The sequence below is a fragment of the Ranitomeya variabilis genome, chromosome 5, assembly GCF_051348905.1.
Source record: "Ranitomeya variabilis isolate aRanVar5 chromosome 5, aRanVar5.hap1, whole genome shotgun sequence".
In the NCBI taxonomy this organism is placed as follows: Eukaryota; Metazoa; Chordata; class Amphibia; order Anura; family Dendrobatidae; genus Ranitomeya; species Ranitomeya variabilis.
In genome coordinates, this window is record NC_135236.1 from 376,514,487 (window position 1) to 376,537,384 (window position 22,898).

The 22,898-nt window shown below is 44.1% G+C and overlaps 1 protein-coding gene across 1 annotated transcript in view; it reads right to left on the bottom strand.

The window, feature by feature from the left end:
- Nucleotides 1–700: 700 nt before the first annotated feature.
- Nucleotides 701–22,898, bottom strand: part of CPED1 (cadherin like and PC-esterase domain containing 1) — a 644,735-nt gene continuing 622,537 nt past the window's right edge. Inside the window, exons 21-22 of the mRNA XM_077264976.1 lie at nucleotides 12,322–12,468; nucleotides 701–5,000 (exon numbers count right to left, since the gene is read on the bottom strand). Coding sequence (XP_077121091.1) covers nucleotides 4,824–5,000; nucleotides 12,322–12,468 — 324 coding nt within the window. The 3' untranslated portion in view covers nucleotides 701–4,823. The remainder of the gene's footprint in view (nucleotides 5,001–12,321; nucleotides 12,469–22,898) is intronic.

Below are 22,898 nucleotides of genomic sequence, written 5' to 3' on the forward strand. Positions count from 1 at the left end.
TACTGTAGGACAGCTCCCTGTTCTGGTTTAAGGAGAGCACTCCTGAGTAGGTTTTTGGGAGGGGAGTACATATGGTTAGGAATTATCTTTATGAGACAAAGAAACCGCTAAATAAAACGTTTTGTAGATTTATTCAAAATTGAAGGCATACTGAATCAGCATGGCTACCACAGCATTTTGCAGCAGCATGCTATTCTATCCGGTTTGTGTTTAGTTGGACCATCATTTATTTTTCAAGAGGACAATGACACCAAACACACCTTCAGGCTGTGTAAGGGCTATTTGACCAAGAAGGAGAGTTACGGGGTGCTACGTCAGATGACCTGGCCTCCACAGTCACCAGACCTGAAACCAATCGAGATGGTTTGGGGTGAGCTGGACCGCAGAGTGAAGGCAAAAGGGCCAACAAGTGCTAAGCATCTCTGGGAACTCCTTCAAGATTGTTGGAAGACCATTCCCGGTGACTACCTCTTGAAGCTCATCAAGAAAATGCCAACAGTGTGCAAAGCAGTCATCAAAGCAAAAGGTGGCTACTTTGAAGAACCTAGAATATAAGACATATTTTCAGTTGTTTCACACTTTTTCGTTAAGTATATAATTCCACATGTGTTAATTCATAGTTTTGATGCCTTCAGTGTGAATGTACAATTTTCATAGTCATGAAAATACAGAAAATCTTTGAATGAGAAGGTGTGTCCAAACTTTTGGTCTGTACTGTATATCTATACAATGTATTGATCCCTACATCAACTCTGATCTCATGCATTGGCTTTTCATTGTTTAATTGTACATTTAATTTTACAGATACGGTTCAATAATAGTCAGAATTGACGGAATTACCACACGAAACTAGCCACAAATCTCTCAGCAGCTGCATTCTTCTATTTACAAGTCAATTAGCTAATGAAGTAGACAAAGTGGCTTTGTTTTATTTTGTACAATACCAAGTAATTGCAGACTATACGGGCATGTTAAATCTGATCACAAAATGTTAGCCATTTAGGTTTAATTACACAATTAGACACAATTTCCTACCACCTCGTAAATTAAAAATATAGACTATTACGCAGCGCTAATGTTTATCCCTGTAGACATTTCTGGTACACGTGTTATTACATATAATATACAGAGAGATAGCTGGCTACATTCAGGTCATTTTCTAGTGGTGCTTCTACCTAACCTTGGCGACTTTTGTATTTCCTCCACTATAAGTTTGTAGTTCTCAAAGATAGCATGTGCTGTACTGAAATCACACTTTTTTTTAGCTAAAGCCAGAAGTCAATCCAACAGGAAAAGTATAAATGTAGTTAAATGTAGTTAGCTGAGCCCACTAATTTTGCCTGCTCTGATCGCCCATCTAATGTGCATAGGGCTTCTTTTCTCTCTCCCCACAGATACTGTTGGGAAATATAAGTATCTGACAATCTGAATGAAAATACTTGGTCCTTTGTTCTTAAGGTAGATAAGCTGCAGCCAGATAAATCTGGTAACCAGTGGCATATCACTAATAGATGCAAGCCATGCGACTTCTATGGGGACCATGAATGCTGCAAGGGCTCCACTCCATCACCTGGCACCACACTTTCAACAGTATCTGCATCCCAAAAAATGATGGAACATGGAGCTGTCAGCTTCTTGCTCCATTTTTCACTCTGCGTCTGAGCTCTGATGTCTCAGAACACAAGCTGGGGGAGAACAGCAAAGGTGAGTAGGTTTTTTCTACTATTATTATTATCAAAGAGTAAATTGTATTGTATGCTGTGAGGTGCAGATAAACTGTGGGGCCATCATAATACGTATAGGGTTATGTGGAGCCATCATAAAGTGTGAGAAGCTTTGAGAACCATCAGCTGTATGTTGGGGGATTGTGGAGGTGATCAAACTGTGTGTGAGGCTCTAGGATTCATAATATTGTGTGTGGGTGAGTTGATGTGGGGGTGATCATGCTGTGTGGAAGGCTGTGTGGAGTCATTAAACTGAGTGGAGGGTTCTGGAGTGCCATCATCTGTGTTCTGGGATGTCATACTGAGTGTCGGGTTATGTGGATCCATAAGTCATGAAGTGTGGAGGAGATTGTGGGGGTGAGCCAACTATGCTTGGCATGTTGGAATCCATCATTTTGTGTGGGGGGCTGATGAAGGGGTGATTATACTGTGTGGGGCCATTATACTGTGTGGAGGGCTGCAGGGTACCATCATGCTGTGTGGAGAGCTGTAGTGGGCATTTATACTGTGTGGAGAGCTCCATGGGGCTATCATATTGTGTTTTGAGACTGTGGTGGCCCTCATACTGTGTTATGGGACAGTGGGGGCCCTCATACTGTGTTGTTTCCACAACAGGAGGCATTTTTCTTGGCATTATACCTTTTGGGATCCATGAAAGGTTTGGAGTGGGTGAGAAGGCTCTAAGGGTCTTCGATAGAGACAAAATTACTTAAGTGCTGCAATACTGTGACCTTCTGTGACTATGGCATGCCTACTCTGACGAATATTTTCTCAATTATTTTTTGGGGGGAGGGTTTTTTGTCCAATTAGGACTTCTGCTATTGGGCCCCATGATTTCTATGTATGCCCCTGTTGACAATGCTTTTCTCTGCTCTCCACATAGAGAACACATAAATGCTCGGCCTAGTGCTGATGTGTAGTGAGGAGGGATGAGAGAAATAGCTGCCAGCTGCGCAGGTGTTTGGACAACAACTATCTAAGATGTTTGGACATTTTAAAGTGAAGCTATCTATAGAATATGGCCTATTGGTTGAATTAGGTTTTGTGTGCAAAATTTAAACCACTGCAGTTTATTTTTATTGCAGCGCTGCAGTGTTGTAACTAATCTAAGCTCCTTGTCCCTAGTATTACACTCACTGGGTACTGTGTTCATCTGTAATCAGTGTCGCTCCGGTCGGTCTTCTGCAGTTCATGACCTGCCACATCGCTCCAGCGTTTTCTGTGCGAGCCAGAAGTCACTACTCCATATAAGTCTATGAGAGCCAGAACGAGGGCAGAACGAGGCATTCATAGACTTACATTAAGAGCATGTGACCGACAATGGGAAGAGCTGAAGACAGTGACTGGTAAGTATAATACTAGGGTTAGGGAACTTGTCGCAAAACTGCAGCGCTGAAATAAAAAACGCTGGAGTGGTGTTTTATTTAAAAAAAAATATGATGCGGTTTTTTTTTTACAATCAGTATTAAAACAAAATAGAAATCTTGCAACTTTCACACTGGCCACTGTGGCCTTTTTAGACTTTAACTTCTTTTTGTTTCAGGAAACAATACATTTACCACAGTGGTCAGACCCCGACCCTATTGTTAGTATTGAAGCTTCTAATGAACCTCTGCAAAGGACATTGTGAAGGGGGTGGGAGCAGGGTCAGCTGTGACATCACCTATGGTGGCCTGTGTAATGTGGGGTGAGGCGGTCGCTGTTTAGGTCGCTGTAGAGACGTCAAACACAGCAGCTCCAGAACGATGCAGGAGCGATCCAGTGACGTAATGGCGACTCACTTCTCGTTCTCGCTGGTTGTTAGCTCCATTACATCCGTTGTTAGCGTCGTTGCTTTTGATGTCAAACATGACGATACACGCCGACCTGACGACGAAATAAAGTTCTGGACTTCTAGCTCCGACCAACGTTGGCACAGCGGGATCCAGATTGCTGCTGCGTGTCAAACACAACGAGATTGCTATCCAGGATGCTGCAACGTCACGGATCGTTGTCGTTCTCGTTGCAAAGTTGCTGAGTGTCAAGGTACCTTAAGGGCACTATCTTGTGCCAGAAACGCGTCAAGTTTCTTTGAAATGCGTTTTAATATTGATTAAATAAACATCACAGATTTTACCAGGATGGATGTGCTGGATAAAATCCTTTGTTTCTTCAATAACGTATGTCACATTACACATTACAACAATACGCATGCCTTCAAGGGAGAACGTGGGCAGAATGTCCATCTCCTTAAACCTGTGTTATCAGCTTGGTATAGAGATGTTACCTGTCATTATAATCCTGCCTCTACTGATAAGAAAACTCCTATAAACGCTTCCTAAAAGGACACCAGGTATGATTCTAAAAAGCTCCATTAGCCAGTGTGTCAATTGCACTATTTTTGTTTTTTAATAAAAGTAATAATATGTAAAAAAAAAAACTTTGCAATTTTTTTTAAATACATTTAGCATAAAACATGATTAAATAATAAGTCATTTTCTAACTTCCCTTTAAGGCTTTCATTCATATTTCCCATTGCTTTTGAATCCGCTAAAAAAAGAAATCTCCTATGGAAATTGCATAAAGAATGTGTGTGATTAAAGGGGTTGTCCACTAGCCTGCAGAAAAAAAAACAAACCTACTGGACCAATTCTGCTCCTCCACTGTGTTTCTTGGGAGTCATGTGACATTATTATGTCACATGACTGCTGCAGCCAATCAGTAGTCAGTGATTGTCTGGAGCCTTCATTATTCTGCCAGTGCAGACTTTTACACTGATGGAATGGAGAAGGCAGCAGACCATCTGTGGCTACTTACCTACCGGAGACACAGCACAAGCATTGGAAATGTGGCGGCAGTCCGGGAGGTAAGTATGGTATGACAATAGGTGTTTCAGCAAATGAAGCAGATTTATGTACATCAGAAATGTGTAACATTGTCAGACATTGCACTCCATCAAAGAGGAGAGAAGAGCTGATGAGGGATGACCCCTGTGCGTACGTGCAGATTCCGGTGTGTGACGGCATCATCCAGCTGGTGAAGCTTATAGTCTGCTCAGTCTGTACCTGCCATACAGAAAGATATGGAGCTGTAGTATAAGTCTCCTGTCCAGTTCCTTGGTCACGTACACATTCGGCTGAGAAGGATTTCGGAATACACTTGATTCACTGGACCCTGGACATGATATCGTGATAATTGTGAAAGATTGTCGTGAACTAGCGGGAATATTTTGTCACCAATTGTGTACTTCTTTATTAGCTTCATTTTCTTTCCTTTTACTTCTTGGGATTTCACAACCTAAATGGAAATATGGAAAGATAAGTCGCAGTTGTTTTATTTTACACTTCTGTAACTTGTTAGGAAATTATTGAGTAGGATGTGCCAGGTACAGGTGTGTTTCTTTTATTATTATGGAAAGACATGACTAAAAGAGAGCTGCTTCCCATTCTCTATATCAATGGTTCCTGACCAGGTGGAATCTGTCTGAGAAAGACCTGTGTGCCAATAGCCTAACAACAACTCATTGTAACTAGAGTTGAGCTAAAATATTTGTGACCATGTTGGAAGTTCATGGCCAGTAGACCAAAGCAGTCTTGTCTTAAAAGGCATTATCAAGGACTATAAACTTTCTTTTATGATGGGCATAAGAACTAGCAGGTAGTTGCTAACTCCCTACCCGTTGTGCCCGGCACTGATCTGCCTGCTCAGAGCAGTCACGGACTGCTCATGACAGCGAGTCAACAGCTTCTGCTGTCGTCACACCAGCAGAGCATCGGCTTCTCTTCGACTCTGCTCTTCGGTGTGATTGCCTACGTCATGCTGATTGACTACCGACATACTGCTGCCTAACTGTTGGGAGTCAGCTGTCAATCAGCATGACGTTGTCATTCACAGCCTATCAACAGAGAAGAACTGCTCTGTTGACATGGAGACACTGCATCACCGCCAGGAGCGGTCGGTGACCCCCTTTGTGCTGGCAGAGATCAGTATTTAGCAACTACCTGCCTGTTAGTTCTTAGGCCCATAGTTATAAATCCACCACAACTTTTAAATCTGTTGACATCAGTAGCATCACATTTGATTAGTAGGCCAAGCAGAATGTAATTCTTTTTCTCTCTACTATATTTGTAACTTAATTTGTCACCTGCTATGACAAGGTTCAGAATAACTTCAATTACTCTTGACATGCAACACTCTCCTATTCTGAACACGACATTAATTAAAGACAGTTGTGCAGATTGTTGGAACCCATAACCAGTACTGTGGCCTATTTATTCATTTAATTATCTGGCCATCAACATCATCATTATCATCATCTTGAGATAAAATTGAAATAATCCCTTGAGACTAAATCCAGCATTATAGATAACGGCTGTTTAACATTATTATTTCTTAAATGCCAATTTATTGTACAGACGTTTGCTCTAGACACCCTGGAAAGAAAAGCAACAAGTTCGATTCCGCTACAACTGCACCTTATTAGCAGGGCTCATTTCACAAGGTTTAAAGGGGTTATCCAAGGGTTAAAAATCAAAACAAAACAAAAAAAACAAAAACCTGGCAGCGGGGAACAACACATTGCAGCCAGTCTCCAGTGTGACACATCATTGCTTCTGGAAAGTAAACATGGGGTCCACCTGGGTATCGGTGCTGGAGAGGCAGTTAGTGCTTTCAAGGCGTTGGCCACCTTTATGGTCATTTTTTTTCTTAAATGTATGTACTTTGGACTAAAAATAATTTTGCTATTGGGTTTCATAAAATTGTTTTCCTTGTTTGACTTCTATAGTCTCTGTTTTGCTGTGTCTATAGCTGACTGCAGAGTGACGTTTCTGAGAATCTGTCAGTGAGCTGCTTTTGATGGTGAGTTTGTAGCTCTTTTATCTGTCTCTTACTGAGATTTTCTCAGATGATTTATAACCACTGACTGCATCAAAGTAGGATGTGCAGGGATACAAAGAGCCTGTACAAGCCAGTGCAACTTTTTTATAGCACCACTCCATTTTTTTTTTTATTATTTCAGTTCTGGAGTGGTGCTACTAATTTAAGTTCCCCAACCCTATTATAATACTTACCAGCTATCGTCTTCAGCTCTTCCTGGCGCCGCTCCGATCCTGCGTTGACATTAAGTGACCGCAGCTCCTGACTGACCAGAAGTCAGAAGTAATGGTCACAAGCTCTAAATGCAAGTCTATGAATGCCTCGTCCAAACACTTGATCGGTCCGGCAGGTCACAACCTGCAGAAGACCGACCGGAGCATCTCTGACATATGAAGATGACGACTGGTGAGTATAATACTAGATGCAGGGAACTTAAATTATTGGCACTACCCCAGCTCTGAAATAATAATAAAAAAAACATTGGAGTGGTGCTAAACCCAATTGCATAATTGATTGTTTAATCCTAAATACATGCATTTAAGTAAAAAATAAAAAGTCCCGGAGGTGGACAACCCCTTTAACTCTTCATTCTGACATTCATGTATCAAAACAGTCACTGCCACTGTCACTGAGAATGCCCCTTTTAAGAGGGACAGCCAGAGAAATGAGTATTAACCAGAGAGTGCCCCCATTACAAGTGTGGTCAAAGTGTGCCCCAATATGCAATCCTGGCACAAAGCGGATGCATGCCACTAGGAAGTCTACGACCTCCTTTTCTCCAAAAATCTAGATTTCCCTTCAGCAATGGATTTCCAGTCTGACAGACTAACAGCTTTTAAGGGGCATGCCTGTTCTGCCACACGCCTAGTAGGTGTCCTAATATTTGGAGAGCCTCTGTTACTATCTGGTATACATAGTAATCTGTTGCAAGTTATGAGTTACCTGAGCTGCGACAGTTCTGATTTTTGGACATACAGTAGTATCCAAAATAATAGCAGTGTGTTCAAAAACATGAGTTAACTGCAATATCTTTATACTAGTTTTTATTTCCTGCATTGGGAAGATTGCACACTGTTTTCTAATTCAAAACATGAGGAGAAATATCTATAATTTTTAACTTCTTTAGAGAAAATAACAAAAAAATGAACATTGGGCTGTTCTAAAAAAATAGCAGTGTCTGCATCTGTCTTCACAAACTCACAATATGTACTGTTTTTTTCAGGATTTAGTATTCCTGTGAATCTCTAACCTAATATCTAGTTGTATACCCACAGTTTTATAGAACCACTTTACATCTATGATGCATAAAGTCAATCAACTTCTGGCCCCTGTCAATTGTTACTGTTGGCTTTGCCTCAGAAACGGCATCTTTAATGTCACCCCACAAGCGTTCTATCGGATTAAGGCCCAGGGATTGGGTTGGCCACTCCATAACCTCAATTTTGTTGAATTGGAACCAAGATTTTGCTCGTTTACTGGTGTATTTTGGGTGTTTGTCTTGTTGAAACACCCATTTCAAGGGCATATCCTCTTCATCATAAGGCAACATGACATCTTCAATTATTTTAATATATGCAAACTGGACCAAGACCCCTGGTATGCGGTAAATAGGTCCGGCACCATTGTAAGGGAAACATGTCCATATCATGATGCTTGCACCACCATGCTTCACTGTCTTCAGAGTGTACTGTGGCTTGAATACAGAGTTTGGGGGTCGTCTAACTAACTGTCTGTGGCCCTTGGACCTAAAAAGAACAATGTTACTTTCATCAGTCCACAAAATGTTTCTCCATTTCTCTTTAGTCCAGTTGATGTGTTCTTTGGCACATACTGTACTGTATTCAGTACACGTCTTTTTTTTTAACAGTGGGACTTTGCGGGGACTTCTTGCTCAGAGATTAGCATCACACAGGCATCTCCTAGCTGTCTCAGTACTCACTGGTAACTTGAGACCAGCTTTGATCTTTGATCATTGGCTGAGCCTTTGCCATTCTAGCTATTCTTCCATCGATTTGAATAGTAGTCTTCCATTTTCTTCCACGTCTCTCAGGTTTGGCTTTTTATTTTAAGGCATTGTAGATCATTTTAGCTGAACACAGTCTGCACTTCTTTATAAGTTTTACCCTCTCCAATCAACTTTTTAATCAAAGTACACTGTTCTGAACAATGTCTCAAATTACCCATATTTCTCATGCTTTCAAGGAGAAATGCATGTACAACATGTCCTGGCTTCACCCTTAATAAGGGCCACCTGATTCACACCTGTTTCTTCACTGAATGATTGACCTCACTAACTGAACTCCACACTGCTATTATTTTGAACACACCGACTTTAAATTAATTATTGTAATACACAGACTCAAAAACACACAGATCATGAATCATGCGATCTGTTGGTTTTCTTAGAACCTACTCCACCAACTGGTAAATTGTTCGACATGTGGTAATATAATTTATACCAAGAACAGTGATTAATGTGGTTAGTCATACTGGACTGCTATTATTTTGAACACTACTGTAACACTATTACATGTAGGCACATAACAGCGCTAGCTAGGGCTTTGTCTATCGCACGTTTACACTCAGCATCGTTCACAAAACCACAGAGATTGTCACGAATAGATTGTCATTACTCACATTCCTGCAGCATCACCAATAATAGGCTAGGACAGATGGCATTGATGTATTATGTGTGCGGTGGGCATATGGCCTTAGGAAAGGGTGCACACTACAAATATGTTCAGTGGCTTGGACTTCCTAAATCTGTGCATCTTAGCAAGTGACTTCTGCAGAAAGTGTTGTTTGCGCTGATCCATGCTCGGTACCTGACCTGCACACTGACACGTCCGAAAACTATGTAATCTCATTTAAAGTGATGGTGCATCGTAAGACATTGTCTTACATTTTATCAAGTTAGAGCTGAAAATGTCATCTGACTGAGACCTTGAGGTTGTACACCAATGTTCTGTAGATTATAGAAAGAACAGTATCAACACCAAGCTTTTCTCCTTCCCTTAAAGGGCTTGTACCAAGTTTGAACATTAGCTGCAGTTCTCAAGATAGGGCATTACTTTGTAATTGGTGAAGATCAGACCGCTGCAACCATCACCGATCCTAGAAACAAGGCTCTGAAAAGCCCCATCTATATAGAGCAAAAGTCAAACATGCGTACCTCTGCTCCAGGGGCGTAACTACCGCGGTCGCAGCGGTCACAGTTGCGACGGGGCCCAGACTACTTAGGGGCCCCATGGACAGTAGTGAAGCCGGAGAATGAAATGACCCATGATTGCACCATTTGTGAGTGACCCGCAGCAGGGAGCCGTCACCGCTCTCTAATTATACTTACCTACTCCCGGCGCGGTCCCTGGAAGTCCCTGCTTCTTCCAGCGCTGCAGATTCTTCCTGCACTGAGCGGTCACATGGTCCCGCTCATTACAGAAATGAATATGCGGCTCCACCTCCCATAGAGGTGGAGCCTCATATTCATTTCTGTAATGAACGGGACCATGTGACCGCTCAATACAGGAAGAAGATGCAGCGGTGGAAGAAGCAGGGACGCAGCGCCAGGAGCAGCCTGCAGGTGACTGGTGGTGAGTATACAGCGCTGCGCAGCGCTGGGCGATATTTACCTCTCCTCGTTCCGGTGCGGCTCTGTCATCAGCGTCCTCTGGCAGTGACGTTCAGGTCAGAGGGCGCGGTGACGTAGTCAGTGCGCGCCCTCTGCTGAACGTCAGTGCCGAAGACGGAGCCTCACGAGGAGCAGCCAGGCAGGTAAATATTGATAGTGCCGGGGGTCCTGAGCGAAGAGAGAGAGGTGAGGTGAGTATGTGATTTATTTTTTTTACGGCAGCAAAAGCATAAGGGGCAAGTCGCAAGTGGCTATACGGAGCATCTTACGGGGCCATAACTCTTGTGCAGCACTAAAAGGGGCAGTGGCTGTGCGGAGCATCTTATGGGGCCATAACTCTTGTGCAGCACTAAAAGGGGCAGTCGGCAGTGACTGTATGGATCATCTGTATGGGGCCATAACTCTTGTGCAGCACTATAAGGGGCAGTGACTGTGCGGAGCATCTTATGGGGCCATAACACTTGTGCAGCACTATAAGGGGCAGTGGCTGTGCGGAGCATCTTATGGGGCCATAACTCTTGTGCAGCACTAAAAGGGGCAGTGGCTGTGCGGAGCATCTTATGGGGCCATAACACTTGTGCAGCGCCAGCACTAAAAGGGGCAGTGGCTGTGCGGAGCATCTTATGGGGCCATAACTCTTGTGCAGCACTAAAAGGGGCAGTCGGCAGTGACTGTATGGATCATCTGTATGGGGCCATAACTCTTGTGCAGCACTATAAGGGGCAGTGACTGTGCGGAGCATCTTATGGGGCCATAACACTTGTGCAGCACTATAAGGGGCAGTGACTGTGCGGAGCATCTTATGGGGCCATAACTCTTGTGCAGCACTAAAAGGGGCAGTGGCTGTGCGGAGCATCTTATGGGGCCATAACACTTGTGCAGCGCCAGCACTAAAAGGGGCAGTGGCTGTGCGGAGCATCTTATGGGGCCATAACTCTTGTGCAGCACTAAAAGGGGCAGTGGCTGTGCGGAGCATCTTATGGGGCCATAACTCTTGTGCAGCACTAAAAGGGGCAGTCGGCAGTGACTGTATGGATCATCTGTATGGGGCCATAACACTTGTGCAGCACTATAAGGGGCAGTGACTGTGCGGAGCATCTTATGGGGCCATAACACTTGTGCAGCACTATAAGGGGCAGTGACTGTGCGGAGCATCTTATGGGGCCATAACGCTTGTGCAGCACTATAAGGGGCAAGGGGCTGTGCGGAGCATCTTATGGGGCCATAATGAACGGTGCAGAGCATTATATATGGCACAGCTTTCTATGGAGCATCTATGGGGCCATAATGAACGGTGCAGAGCATTATATATGGCACAGCTTTCTATGGAGCATCTATGGGGCCATAATGAACGGTGCAGAGCATTATATATGGCACAGCTTTCTATGGAGCATCTATGGGGCCATAATGAACGGTGCAGAGCATTATATATGGCACAGCTTTCTATGGAGCATCTATGGGGCCATAATGAACGGTGCAGAGCATTATATATGGCACAGCTTTCTATGGAGTATCTATGGGGCCATAATGAATTGTATGAGTTGTATGGCAGGGCTGCGGGGGGGGGGGGGGCCCATTTGGAAGTTCGCACCGGGGCCCATAACTTTGTAGTTACGCCACTGCTCTGCTCCATTCACTCTTGATAGGAGTGCCAAAGGCCAGCCAAGTGCAACACCCAACTATATTCAGTGGTCCAAATAAAAACTAATGGAGCCGAGGTGCGCATGTCTTACTTCTTCTTCATTCAAATGGGGCTATTTAAAGTATCATTCTCAGCATATGGGAGAATACCAGCAATCGGAACTCAAGGGAACGCAAAATTATCCATGACCATTATTCTATGGATAGGGATAACTTCCAAATTTAGTAAAAACATCTTCAACTTGTAAGGAGATGTCCTGAAATGTCTGAAGTGGGAAAATACCTCAAGGGGTATGCGCATTATTATCACAGGAACATCGAGTAATAGAGCGACAATTTTATTATTTGTGTAATTTATTTTGTTGTATAATGTACTTATGCCTGTTTAATAAGTACTGATTATATAATCTTATAGAGAGCAAGGGGATCTAGTTCTCTATTTAAAGGTGGGGACATGAAAATGATAAATACCTCATGAAAGTGACAGCCACATTTTCCTTGCAGGAATTCCTTATAACGCCCCATAGTAATACTGAATGTATCAACTACTTCATAACCATATAGTTTAGCTGTCTTCAGGATGAGACTATTTTCATCAGATAACTGTCTTATTTGAACCTGTATTCAAAAATACAAAAAACAAAAAAGAGATGCTGTAACTGTTGGATACAATTATGGAGCAGAAAGTCATGCATTGCTGATAATTTATTTAAATGGCTAATCCCATCTTCATAGATTTATATTAGCAGACAGAAATTGTAAGTTAACTGCAATTTACTGTTTAGTAAAATCTGAAGACATTCTTGAGATATTAAAACTTTTGTTTATAGTTCATTGCTGGAGATGGCCCAATGCTTCTGTCTAACTTGTAAGCACTGCACTTAGGAGGTAGCAGCATGCTCCACAGATCTAGCTTCAAACAGTGCTTATAAGTAGAGATGAGTGAACCCGAACTTAAAAGTTCAGGGTTTGTACCAGGCAGTTAGTGTCCAGTGGTAAACACCGAACACGGACTGCTCCTGGAAGTCCGTTGCAATTTTTGGTGTCCCGGGGAAGTCCATTGAGAGAGAGAGAATTTTCAGCTGTAAAGTTCGGATCCTCATTGTTTTCAATGGGGTTTAGGTTCTGATTCAAGTTCAGGTACAGTTCTGGTAGCCAAACCGAACTTTGGAATAAAGTTTGGGTCATGTACCAGAACCTGAACTTCCATGGGTCCGCTCATTCCTACTTATATGCACAATAGAAAAGTGTCTGTTAGGACTGTACATGTTCTGCTGTCTAGCAGTAGTGGTCAGTCTCCAAAACAACAAGCTATAAACCAAATAAATTATAGGTGTTAATTAGTGATGATGAGCGAATATACTCGTTGCTCGCGTGATCTCCGAGAATTTAAAGGGGATGTCTCACAATATGAAATCGTATTTTAACAACCTTTTAGGACAAAACTGGCTATGCATTCAAAATTCACGGGTATGTGACAGAGTAATTAGTCACATTGTAAGACTCTGCCTTTCCATGTATTGCTTGGATGCACTGGATTTAATTCATATCATGAATGGCTAACATGCATCCTACAATCCTACATTTATCTTGTAGGAAATAGCAAGCCTTAGGCTAAGTTCACATTTGCATTCTGCAGCCCTTCGCAGGGCTGCGTACATTTTCCCTTCATATCCGCACAGCTGCGCATGCGTCCTGCATACCTATCTTTAACATTGGGTACGCAGGGACATGCGTTTCTCTGCGGATGCGTCTGCACGCATCGTTTTGACGTGCCCGCCGACCGCACTGGAACGCAGCATGTTGCGTTCGGTGGCACATCAAAACGATGCGTGTGGACGCATCCACAGAAAAACGCATGTCCCTGCATACCCAATGTTAAAGACAGGTACGCAGGACGCATGCGCACCTGTGCGGATATGAAGGGAAAAAGTATGCAGCCAAACGGAGGCCTGCCGAAGCAAATGTGAACTCGGTCCTAGACGTGGCTTTCCCTGATGATAACAGTAGAAAAAAGAAGTTAAGGCCCATTAAAATTGGCGGCTCATTACATAGGCTTATTTTTGAAGAGATCCTGTCACCTGACTCTTGCTGCCCTAGCCTTCAGCAGCAGGAATCAGAGTCTGTTTTCACCCTTCTGACCAGTCCAAATTTTACAATTTTGATCAGCGTCATTTTATGAGGCAATAACTCTGAAATGATTCGACATATTTTGGTAATTGTCAGATTGTTTTAGTGACATGTTGTACTTCATGGTAGTGGTACATTTTGTTTGCAATTTTCAAACTTAGAATTTTTATGCCATTAAACCAAATAGTTGTACCACACAAAATCTACTATATAATCGTCTAATTCTGTCTGTTTGTCTGTAACAGAAACCCCGCGTCGCTGATTGGTCGCGCCAGCCGCCCGCGACCAATCAGCGACAGGCACATTCCAGCCGCGAATTGGCACGGGATTTGAACCACTCTTCCCTGATTGGTCGTGCCCGGCCACGACCAGTCAGCGATATTGGTGTGGGATTTAAACACCGCTTCGGTGATTGGTTGTGCCCAGCCGGCCGCGACCAATCAGCGATATTGGCGTGGGATTTAAACACCGCTTCACTGATTGGTCGTGGCCGGCCGCGACCAATCAGTGACAGGCCCAGTCCAGCCACGAATTGGCACGGGATTTGAACCCCTTTTCACTGGTTGCACCCGGCCACGACCAATCAGCAATATTGGCACGGGATTTAAACCCCGCTTCGCTGATTGGTCGTGCCCGACCGGCCACGACCAATCAGCGATATTGGCATGGGATTTAAACCCCGCTTCACTGATTGGTCGTGCCCGGCCGTCTGTGATCAATCAACGATATTGGCGCGGGATTTAAACACCGCAGTCCAGCCACGAATTGGCGCAGGATTTGTACGCTTTGCTGATTGGTTGCACCCAGCCGGCTGTGACCGATCAGCGATATTGGCGTGGGATTTAAACACCGCTTCCCTGATTGGTTGCGCCCCAGCCGGCTGCGACCAATCAACGATATTGGCGCAGGATTTAAACACCGCTTCACTGATTGATTGTGGCCGGCCACGGCCAATCAGCGACAGGCGCAGTCTGGCTGCGAATTGGCGCAGGATTTGAATGACGCTTCGCTGATTGGTCACGCCCAGCTGGCTGTGACCAATCAGTGATATTGGCGTGGGATTTAAACACCGCTTTGCTGATTGGTTGCGCCCGGCCGGCCGCGACCAATCAACGATATTGGCACGGCATTTAAACACCGCTTCACTGATTGGTCCTGGCCAGGCGCGACCAATCAGTGACAGGCGCAGTCCAGCTGCAAATTGGCATGGGATTTGAACCACGCTTCGCTGATTGGTCGCGCCCGGCCGGCCTTGACCAATCAGCGACAGGTGCAGTCTGGCTGCGAATTGGTGCAGGATTTGAACCACGTTTTGCTGATTGGTTGCACCCGGCTATGACCAATCAGCGATATTGGTGTGGGATTTAAACCCCGCTTCGCTGATTGGTCCTGCTCGGCTGGCCATGACCAATCAGTGACAGGCGCAGTCCAGCCGCGAATTGGCACGGGATTTGAACCACGCTTTGCTGATTGGTCTCGCCCGGCCAGCCGCGACTAATCAATGGATTTAAACACTGCTTCACTGATTGGCCGTGACAAATCAGTGACATGCGCAGTCCGGTCGCGAATTAGCTGTGACCAATCAGCCGGCTGTGACCAATCAGCGATATTGGCACGGGATTTAAACACCACTTCACTGATTTGTTGCACCTGGCCGGCTGCGACCAATCAACGATATTGGCGCGGGATTTAAACACCGCTTCACTGATTGGTCACGCCCAGCCGGCCGTGACTAATCAGTGACAATTGGCTGTGACCAATCAGCCGGCTGTGACCAATCAGTGACAAGCGCAGTCCAGCTGCGAATAGGCGCAGGATTTGAACCACGCTTCGCTGATTGGTCGTGCCCGGCTGGCCACGACCAATCAGCGTCAGGTGCAGTCCGGCTGCGAATTGGCATGGGATTTGAACCACGCTTCGCTGATTGGTCGCGCCCGGCCAGCCACGACAAATCAATGATATTGGCGTGGGATTTAAACACCGCTTCACTGATTGGTCGCGCCCAGCCGTCCGTGACAAATCAGCAACAGGCACAGTCCGGCTGCGAATTGACGTGGGATTTGAACCACGTTTCGCTGATTGGTCGCACCAGGCCATGACCAATCAGTGATATTGGCGCGGAATTTAAATACCGCTTCACTGATTGGTCACGCCCGGCTGCAACAAATCAGCTCAGGCGCAGTCTGGCCGCAAATTGGCATGGGATTTGAGCAACGCTTCACTGATTGGTCACACCCGGCCGGCCGCGACCAATCAGCGATATTGGCGTGGGATTTAAACCCCGCTTTGCTGATTGGTCGCGCCCAGCCGGCCGTGACCAATCAGCGACAGGCGCAGTCTGGCCGCGAATTGGCATGGGATTTGAACCACGTTTCGCTGATTGGTCTCGCCCGGCCAGGCACGACCAATCAGCGATATTGGCGCGGGATTTAAACACCGCTTCTGTGATTGGTTGCACCTGGCAGGCTGCGTCCAATCAGCAACAGGCGCAGTCCGGCCGCAAATTGGCATGGGATTTGAACCACGCTTCGCTGATTGGTCACGCCTGGCCACGACCAATCAGCAATATTGGAGCGGGATTTAAAATTTAAAATCCTGTGTATTCATTGCATTATTCTTAAATCTTCATAAATAAACTACATACATATTCTAGAATACCCGATGCGTTAGAATCGGGCCACCATCTAGTAGATAATAATTACCATTTGCCGCATGTCTACTTTACAGCAGCCTAATTTTTTAAATATATTTTTTGTTTGGTAGTTAGAAGGGATAAAAGTCAATCAGAAGATTTTCATTTTTCCAACAAAATTTACAAAACCAATTTTTTTTCAGAGACTGCATGACATTTGAAGTGACTTTAAGGGGCCTATGTGATAAAAAAATTACCCAAAAGTGACACGATTTAAAAAATCTGCACCCCTCAAACTGCTCAAAACCACATTCAAGAAGTTTATTAACACTTTAGGTGCTTCACAAAAATTAAAGTAATGTGTAAGGAAAAAAATAAAATGTTATTTTTTCCCCACAAAAATTTTGCCTTAGCCCCAAAATTTCCATTTTCACAAGGATAACGGGAAAAATAGACCATATGATTTGTTGTGCAATTTCTTCTGAGTACCCAATATGTGGTGGAAAAGTACTGTTTGGGTGCACGGCTAGGCTTAGACGTTTGGAGCGTAAAGTTAGTTGAAATAGATAGCAGACACCATGTTGCATTTCCTGAGACCCTGATGTGCCTAATCAGTGGAAACCCACCCTACACAAGTGACCTCATTTTGGAAACTACACTCCTAAAGGAACTTATCTAGAGTTGTGGTGAATACCTTGATCACACAGTTGCTTCACAGATTTTCTAATATTGAGTCGTGAAAATGAAAAAAAATGCATCTTCCCCACAAAAATGTTGTTTTAGCACCACAAATTTTTCATTTTCACAAGGGTAACAGCATAAAATAGACTCAATATTTGTTGTGCAATTTATCCTGAGTATACTGATACCTCATATGTGGTGGAAAACTACTGTTTGGGCTCAAAATGGAAGGAGTTCTGAATTCTGGAGCCCAAACTTGGCTGAGATAGATTGCGGATGTCATATCACATTTGAAGAGCCCCTGACATGCCAGCTCTGGAGGCCATATTCCCAGAGTTCACCGCATTGAAACACATAAAAAGTGTGAGGGATCTGGTTTTTCACCACCCATTACCAGTCTGGGACCCACAGCATCATCCCACTTCCACTCCTACCTCCGCCAAACACCACCTCCTACCAGCCTGGAGCCCACAGCATTGCCTCACTCCTACTTCCGCCGAACATCACCTCCTATCAGCCTGGGGCCTGCAGCATCTCCTGTCTCCCCTGCCACCAGCTTACCTGCAGCAGCAACCCTGCCACCTGGGAGCATGCCCCACCACCCCCAGGTAGGTTACCGTAAAAGTGGATTATAAGACACACCACTAGTGTTGAGCGATACCGTCCGATACTTGAAAGTATCGGTATCGGAAAGTATCGGCCGATACCGGCAAAGTATCGGATCCAATCCGATACCGATACCCGATACCAATACAAGTCAATGGGACTCAAGTATCGGACGGTATCCCTGATGGTTCCCAGGGTCTGAAGGAGAGGAAACTCTCCTTCAGGCCCTGGGATCCATATTAATGTGTAAAAGAAAGAATTAAAATAAAAAATATTGCTATACTCACCTCTCCGACGCAGCCTGGACCTCACGGAGGGAACCGGCAGCGTTCTTTGCTTAAAATTCGCGCGTTTACTTCCTTCCGTGAAGTCCCGGCTTGTGATTGGTCGCGTGCCGCCCATGTGGCCGCGACGCGACCAATCACAGCAAGCCGTGACGTAATTTCAGGTCCTTCAGGATTTTAAAATTACGTTCTGGCTTGTGATTGGTCGCGTCGCGGTCACATGGGCGACGCGACCAATCACAAGCCGTGACGTCACGGGAGGCAGGACACGCGCGCATTTTAAAATGCGCGCGTGTCCTGCCTCCCATGACGTCACGGCTTGTGATTGGTCGCGTCGCCCATGTGACCGCGACGCGACCAATCACAAGCCAGAACGTAATTTTAAAATCCTGAAGGACCTGAAATTACGTCACGGCTTGCTGTGATTGGTCGCGTCGCGGCCACATGGGCGGCACGCGACCAATCACAAGCCGGGACTTCACGGAAGGAAGTAAACGCGCGAATTTTAAGCAAAGAACGCTGCCGGTTCCCTCCGTGAGGTCCAGGCTGCGTCGGAGAGGTGAGTATAGCAATATTTTTTATTTTAATTCTTTCTTTTACACATTATTACATTAATGTTGTTTCGATACCGATACCCGATACCACAAAAGTATCGGATCTCGGTATCGGAATTCCGATACCCGCAAGTATAGGCCGATACCCGATACTTGCGGTATCGGAATGCTCAACACTACACACCACCATTTTATTAAAAAAGTTTTCCTATTTTCCTTCTCCAAATTTGGGACGTGTTTTATAACTCGGTGCCTCTTATAATTCACAAAATATAGTACATTTTTTAACATTTTTTATAAGGGCTAATAGGATAAAATCGACCTCACAATTTGTTGTGCAATTTCTTCTGAATTAATCGTGATCTGCCTTTCAGGCACAGTGAAAAGCTCAAAAGTAAAGGAGCGCCATATTATAGAGCAGATTTTGCTGTTTTGATTTGCGGTGCCACAACAGCAGGACTACCCTTTAAGTGACCCCATTTTACAAATTATACTTCTGAATGAATTCATCTAAGGGTGCAGTGATCATATTGACACCACGGGTGTGTCACAGAATTTTATACCATTGGGCGGTGAAGAAAAAATAATTACATTTTTAGCACAGAAATTTTGTTGTAGCCTCAGATTTTACAGCTTCACATGGTGAAATAGGTAAAAATGGCAAGAAAATGTGTCCTACAATTTCTGCTAAATATGACAATACCTTATATGTGGCTGTACAATACTGCTTAGCCACATGGCGAGACTCAGGAGGGAAGGAATGCTATTCGTCTCTTGGAGTACAATTTTTCACAGAATAGTTTGTGGAATCCACATACAGAGCCTCTAACTGTCAGAAGAGTAGAATTCCAACTAAAGTGATCCCATTTTGGAAATTACACCTCTGTGGGAATTTATCTACAGGTATAGTGACGATTTTGACTCCATGTTTATTTTCCAGAAACAAGTAGCACTGGATGTTGCTGAGTGAAAATTTCAAATCTGCCATTGTAGTGACCGGTAAATTGTAGTGCCTGTTCATTATGCCCAGCTAGTGTGTCTGGAGACACGCACCCATAAATTAAGAAGGATCTTATTGCTGCAGAAATGCCAAATATATGGACACTGAATGTGGTTTAGGCACACTGTGTGGTTATTCTACATGCATCTCCTTGCTTTCCAAAATGGAGTCTGTGTATATTTTCATATAAGGGGTTCTCAGGAATTTCTTTATCTAATTGGACATAGAGATAACATAGCAAAGTGAAAGCAAGGGTACCACACCTAAACTCTTCAGGTGGGTGTAGACAGTATTAACTTTAGCCAATTAGACATATGCTAATACAAGCACATATGTAGAGATAAGCTAACCCAATTATATTGTTGCAATGTACAGTACAGACCAAAAGTTTGGACGCACCTTCTCATTTAAAGATTTTTCTGCATTTTCATGACTGTGAAAATTGTACATTCACACTGAAGGCATCAAAACTATGAATTAACACATATGGAATTATATACTTAGCAAAAAAGTGTGAAACAACTGAAATTATGTCTTATATTCTAGGTTCTTCAAAGTAGCCACCTTTTGCTTTGATGACTGCTTTGCACACTCTTGGCATTCCATTCATGAGCTTCAAGAGGTAGTCACCGGGAATGGTCTTCCAACAATCTTGAAGGAGTTCCCAGAGATGCTTAGCACTTGTTGGCCCTTTTGCCTTCACTCTGCGGTCCAGCTCACCCCAAACCATCTCGATTGGGTTCAGGTCTGGTGACTGTGGAGGCCAGGTCATCTGGCGTAGCACCCCATCACTCTCCATTTTGGTCAAATAGCCCTTACACAGCCTGGAGGTGTGTTTGGGGTCATTTTCCTGTTGAAAAATAAATGATGGTCCAACTAAATGCATGCAAACCTGATGGAATAGCTTGCCGCTGCAAAATGCTGTGGTAGCCATGCTGGTTCAGTATGCCTTCAATTTTGAGTAAATCCCCAACAGTGTCACCAGCTAAGCACCCCCAGACCATCACACCTCCTCCTCCATGCTTCATGGTGGGAACCAGGCATGTAGAGTCCATCCTTCACCTTTTGTGCGTCGCACAAAGACACGGTGGTTGGAACCAAAGATCTCAAATTTGGACTCATCAGACCAAAGCACAGATTTCCACTAGTCTAATGTCCATTCCTTGTGTTCTTTAGCCCAAACAAGTCTCTTCTGCTTGTTGCCTGTACTTGGCAGTGGTTTCCTAGCAGCTATTTTACCATGAAGGCCTGCTGCACAAAGTCTCCTCTTAATAGTTGTTGTAGAAATGTGTCTACTGCTAGAACTCTGTGTGGAATTGACCTGGTCTCTAGTCTGAGCTGCTGTTAACCTGCGATTTCTGAGGCTGGTGACTCAGATAAACTTATCCTCAGAAGCAGAGGTGACTCTTGGTCTTCCTTTCCTGGGGCGGTCCTCATGTGAGCCAGTTTCTTTGTAGCGCTTGATGGTTTTTGCCACTGCACTTGGGGACACTTTCAAAGTTTTCCCAATTTTTTGGACTGACTGACATTAATTTCTTAAAGTAATGATGGCCACTCATTTTTCTTTACTTTGCTGCTTTTTTCTTGCCATAATACAACTTCTAACAGTCTATTCAGTAGAACTATCAGCTGTGTATCCACCAGACTTCTGCACAAGACAACTGATGGTCCCAACCCCATTTATAAGGCAAGAAATCCCACTTATTAAACCTGACAGGGCACACCTTTGAAGTGAAAACCATTCCTGGTGACTACCTCTTGAAGCTCATCAAGAGAATGTCAAGAGTGTGCAAAGCAGTCATCAAAGCAAAAGGTGGCTACTTTGAAGAACCTAGAATATAAAACATAATTTCAGTTGTTTCACACTTTTTTGTTAAGTATATAATTCCACATGTGTTAATTCATGGTTTTGATGCCTTCAGTGTGAATGTACAATTTTAATAGTCATGAAAATACAGAAAAATCTTTAAATGAGAAGGTGTGTCCAAACTTTTGGTCTGTACTGTATGTAGATTAAAAACCTATATAAAGAGTGATTGATGATATAATAGAGTTCTGCTTTCATACATAAGAATGTGTCTGCGTGGTACTTCTTTCCTATACATACTTGGATTTTATATTTTAATTTGGAGCAGGCACAACGTCTCAAAACGTCCCACATTACATGGCGACGACAAAACCTGGCACAACGAACAGGGATCCACTATTTCAAAGGACCACTTGATCCAAACGCTTTGCTGGCCTCCAGGGGACAGCTACAAAAGGTAAGAAGCTTTATTCTTATACTATCCAAATTTGCAATTTCTGTCTTGGTTTTGGAGTGTTTTGGGTGTGTCGCAGGTCATTCGATCTGTTCATAGTAAGTGGGTCCATTACGGTCAGCCAAAAAACCCTGAGGAAACCTTGTGCACTGTGTTGAATTCCTGTGTTGTATGTTGTATGGAAAGTGTGGATTTGGCATTTCATTTGTACGTGGGGTTGGATTGTAATGACTAAATTGATTGTATCCAGCGATATTGGTGATTGCCGGCAGCAGCCTTTTGCTGTACTAAGGAAACCCATATGGTTCCGGCCCCTAAATGTAGGGTCTGATGGTTTTCGGTTGATTATATATAAGTCAGGCATGGAATGACAGAGTAGGAGACCATAGTGAAAGGTAAGATGCCCCCTGGTTTACCTCTCCAGTCCAGTATTCCTGATGTAAAAGACCGAAGATAAACAGTCCACAGTCATTATGCTCCTGGGTTCAGTGCCACTGCAGCCAAACAAGATCAAGCCTGTTTGACTTGTGTGCTCAACAATGTGGGATGCGACACCAAGACGCCTATGAGACACACACTGAGGCCCTTGTATCTTTTCCATTGTCTTCAGATAGACTACATTCAACTTCCCAAGATGCAAACCTACAAGTATATACTACTGTGTGTCAACCTCTTCTCAGGATGGCCAGTAGCATACCCCGTGTGTAAAGCCACCTCCAAGACTACAGCGAAGAAACTAATCTCTGAATTCATCTGCAGATATGGGGTGCCTCAGACCACACAGAGTGAATGAGGACCCACTTTACTGGCAAAGTAATACAGGAAACAATATTCACCCTGGGAGTGGAACAGGCCTTTCATAGTCAGTACCATCCACAAAGTAGCAGTAGAGCAGAGATA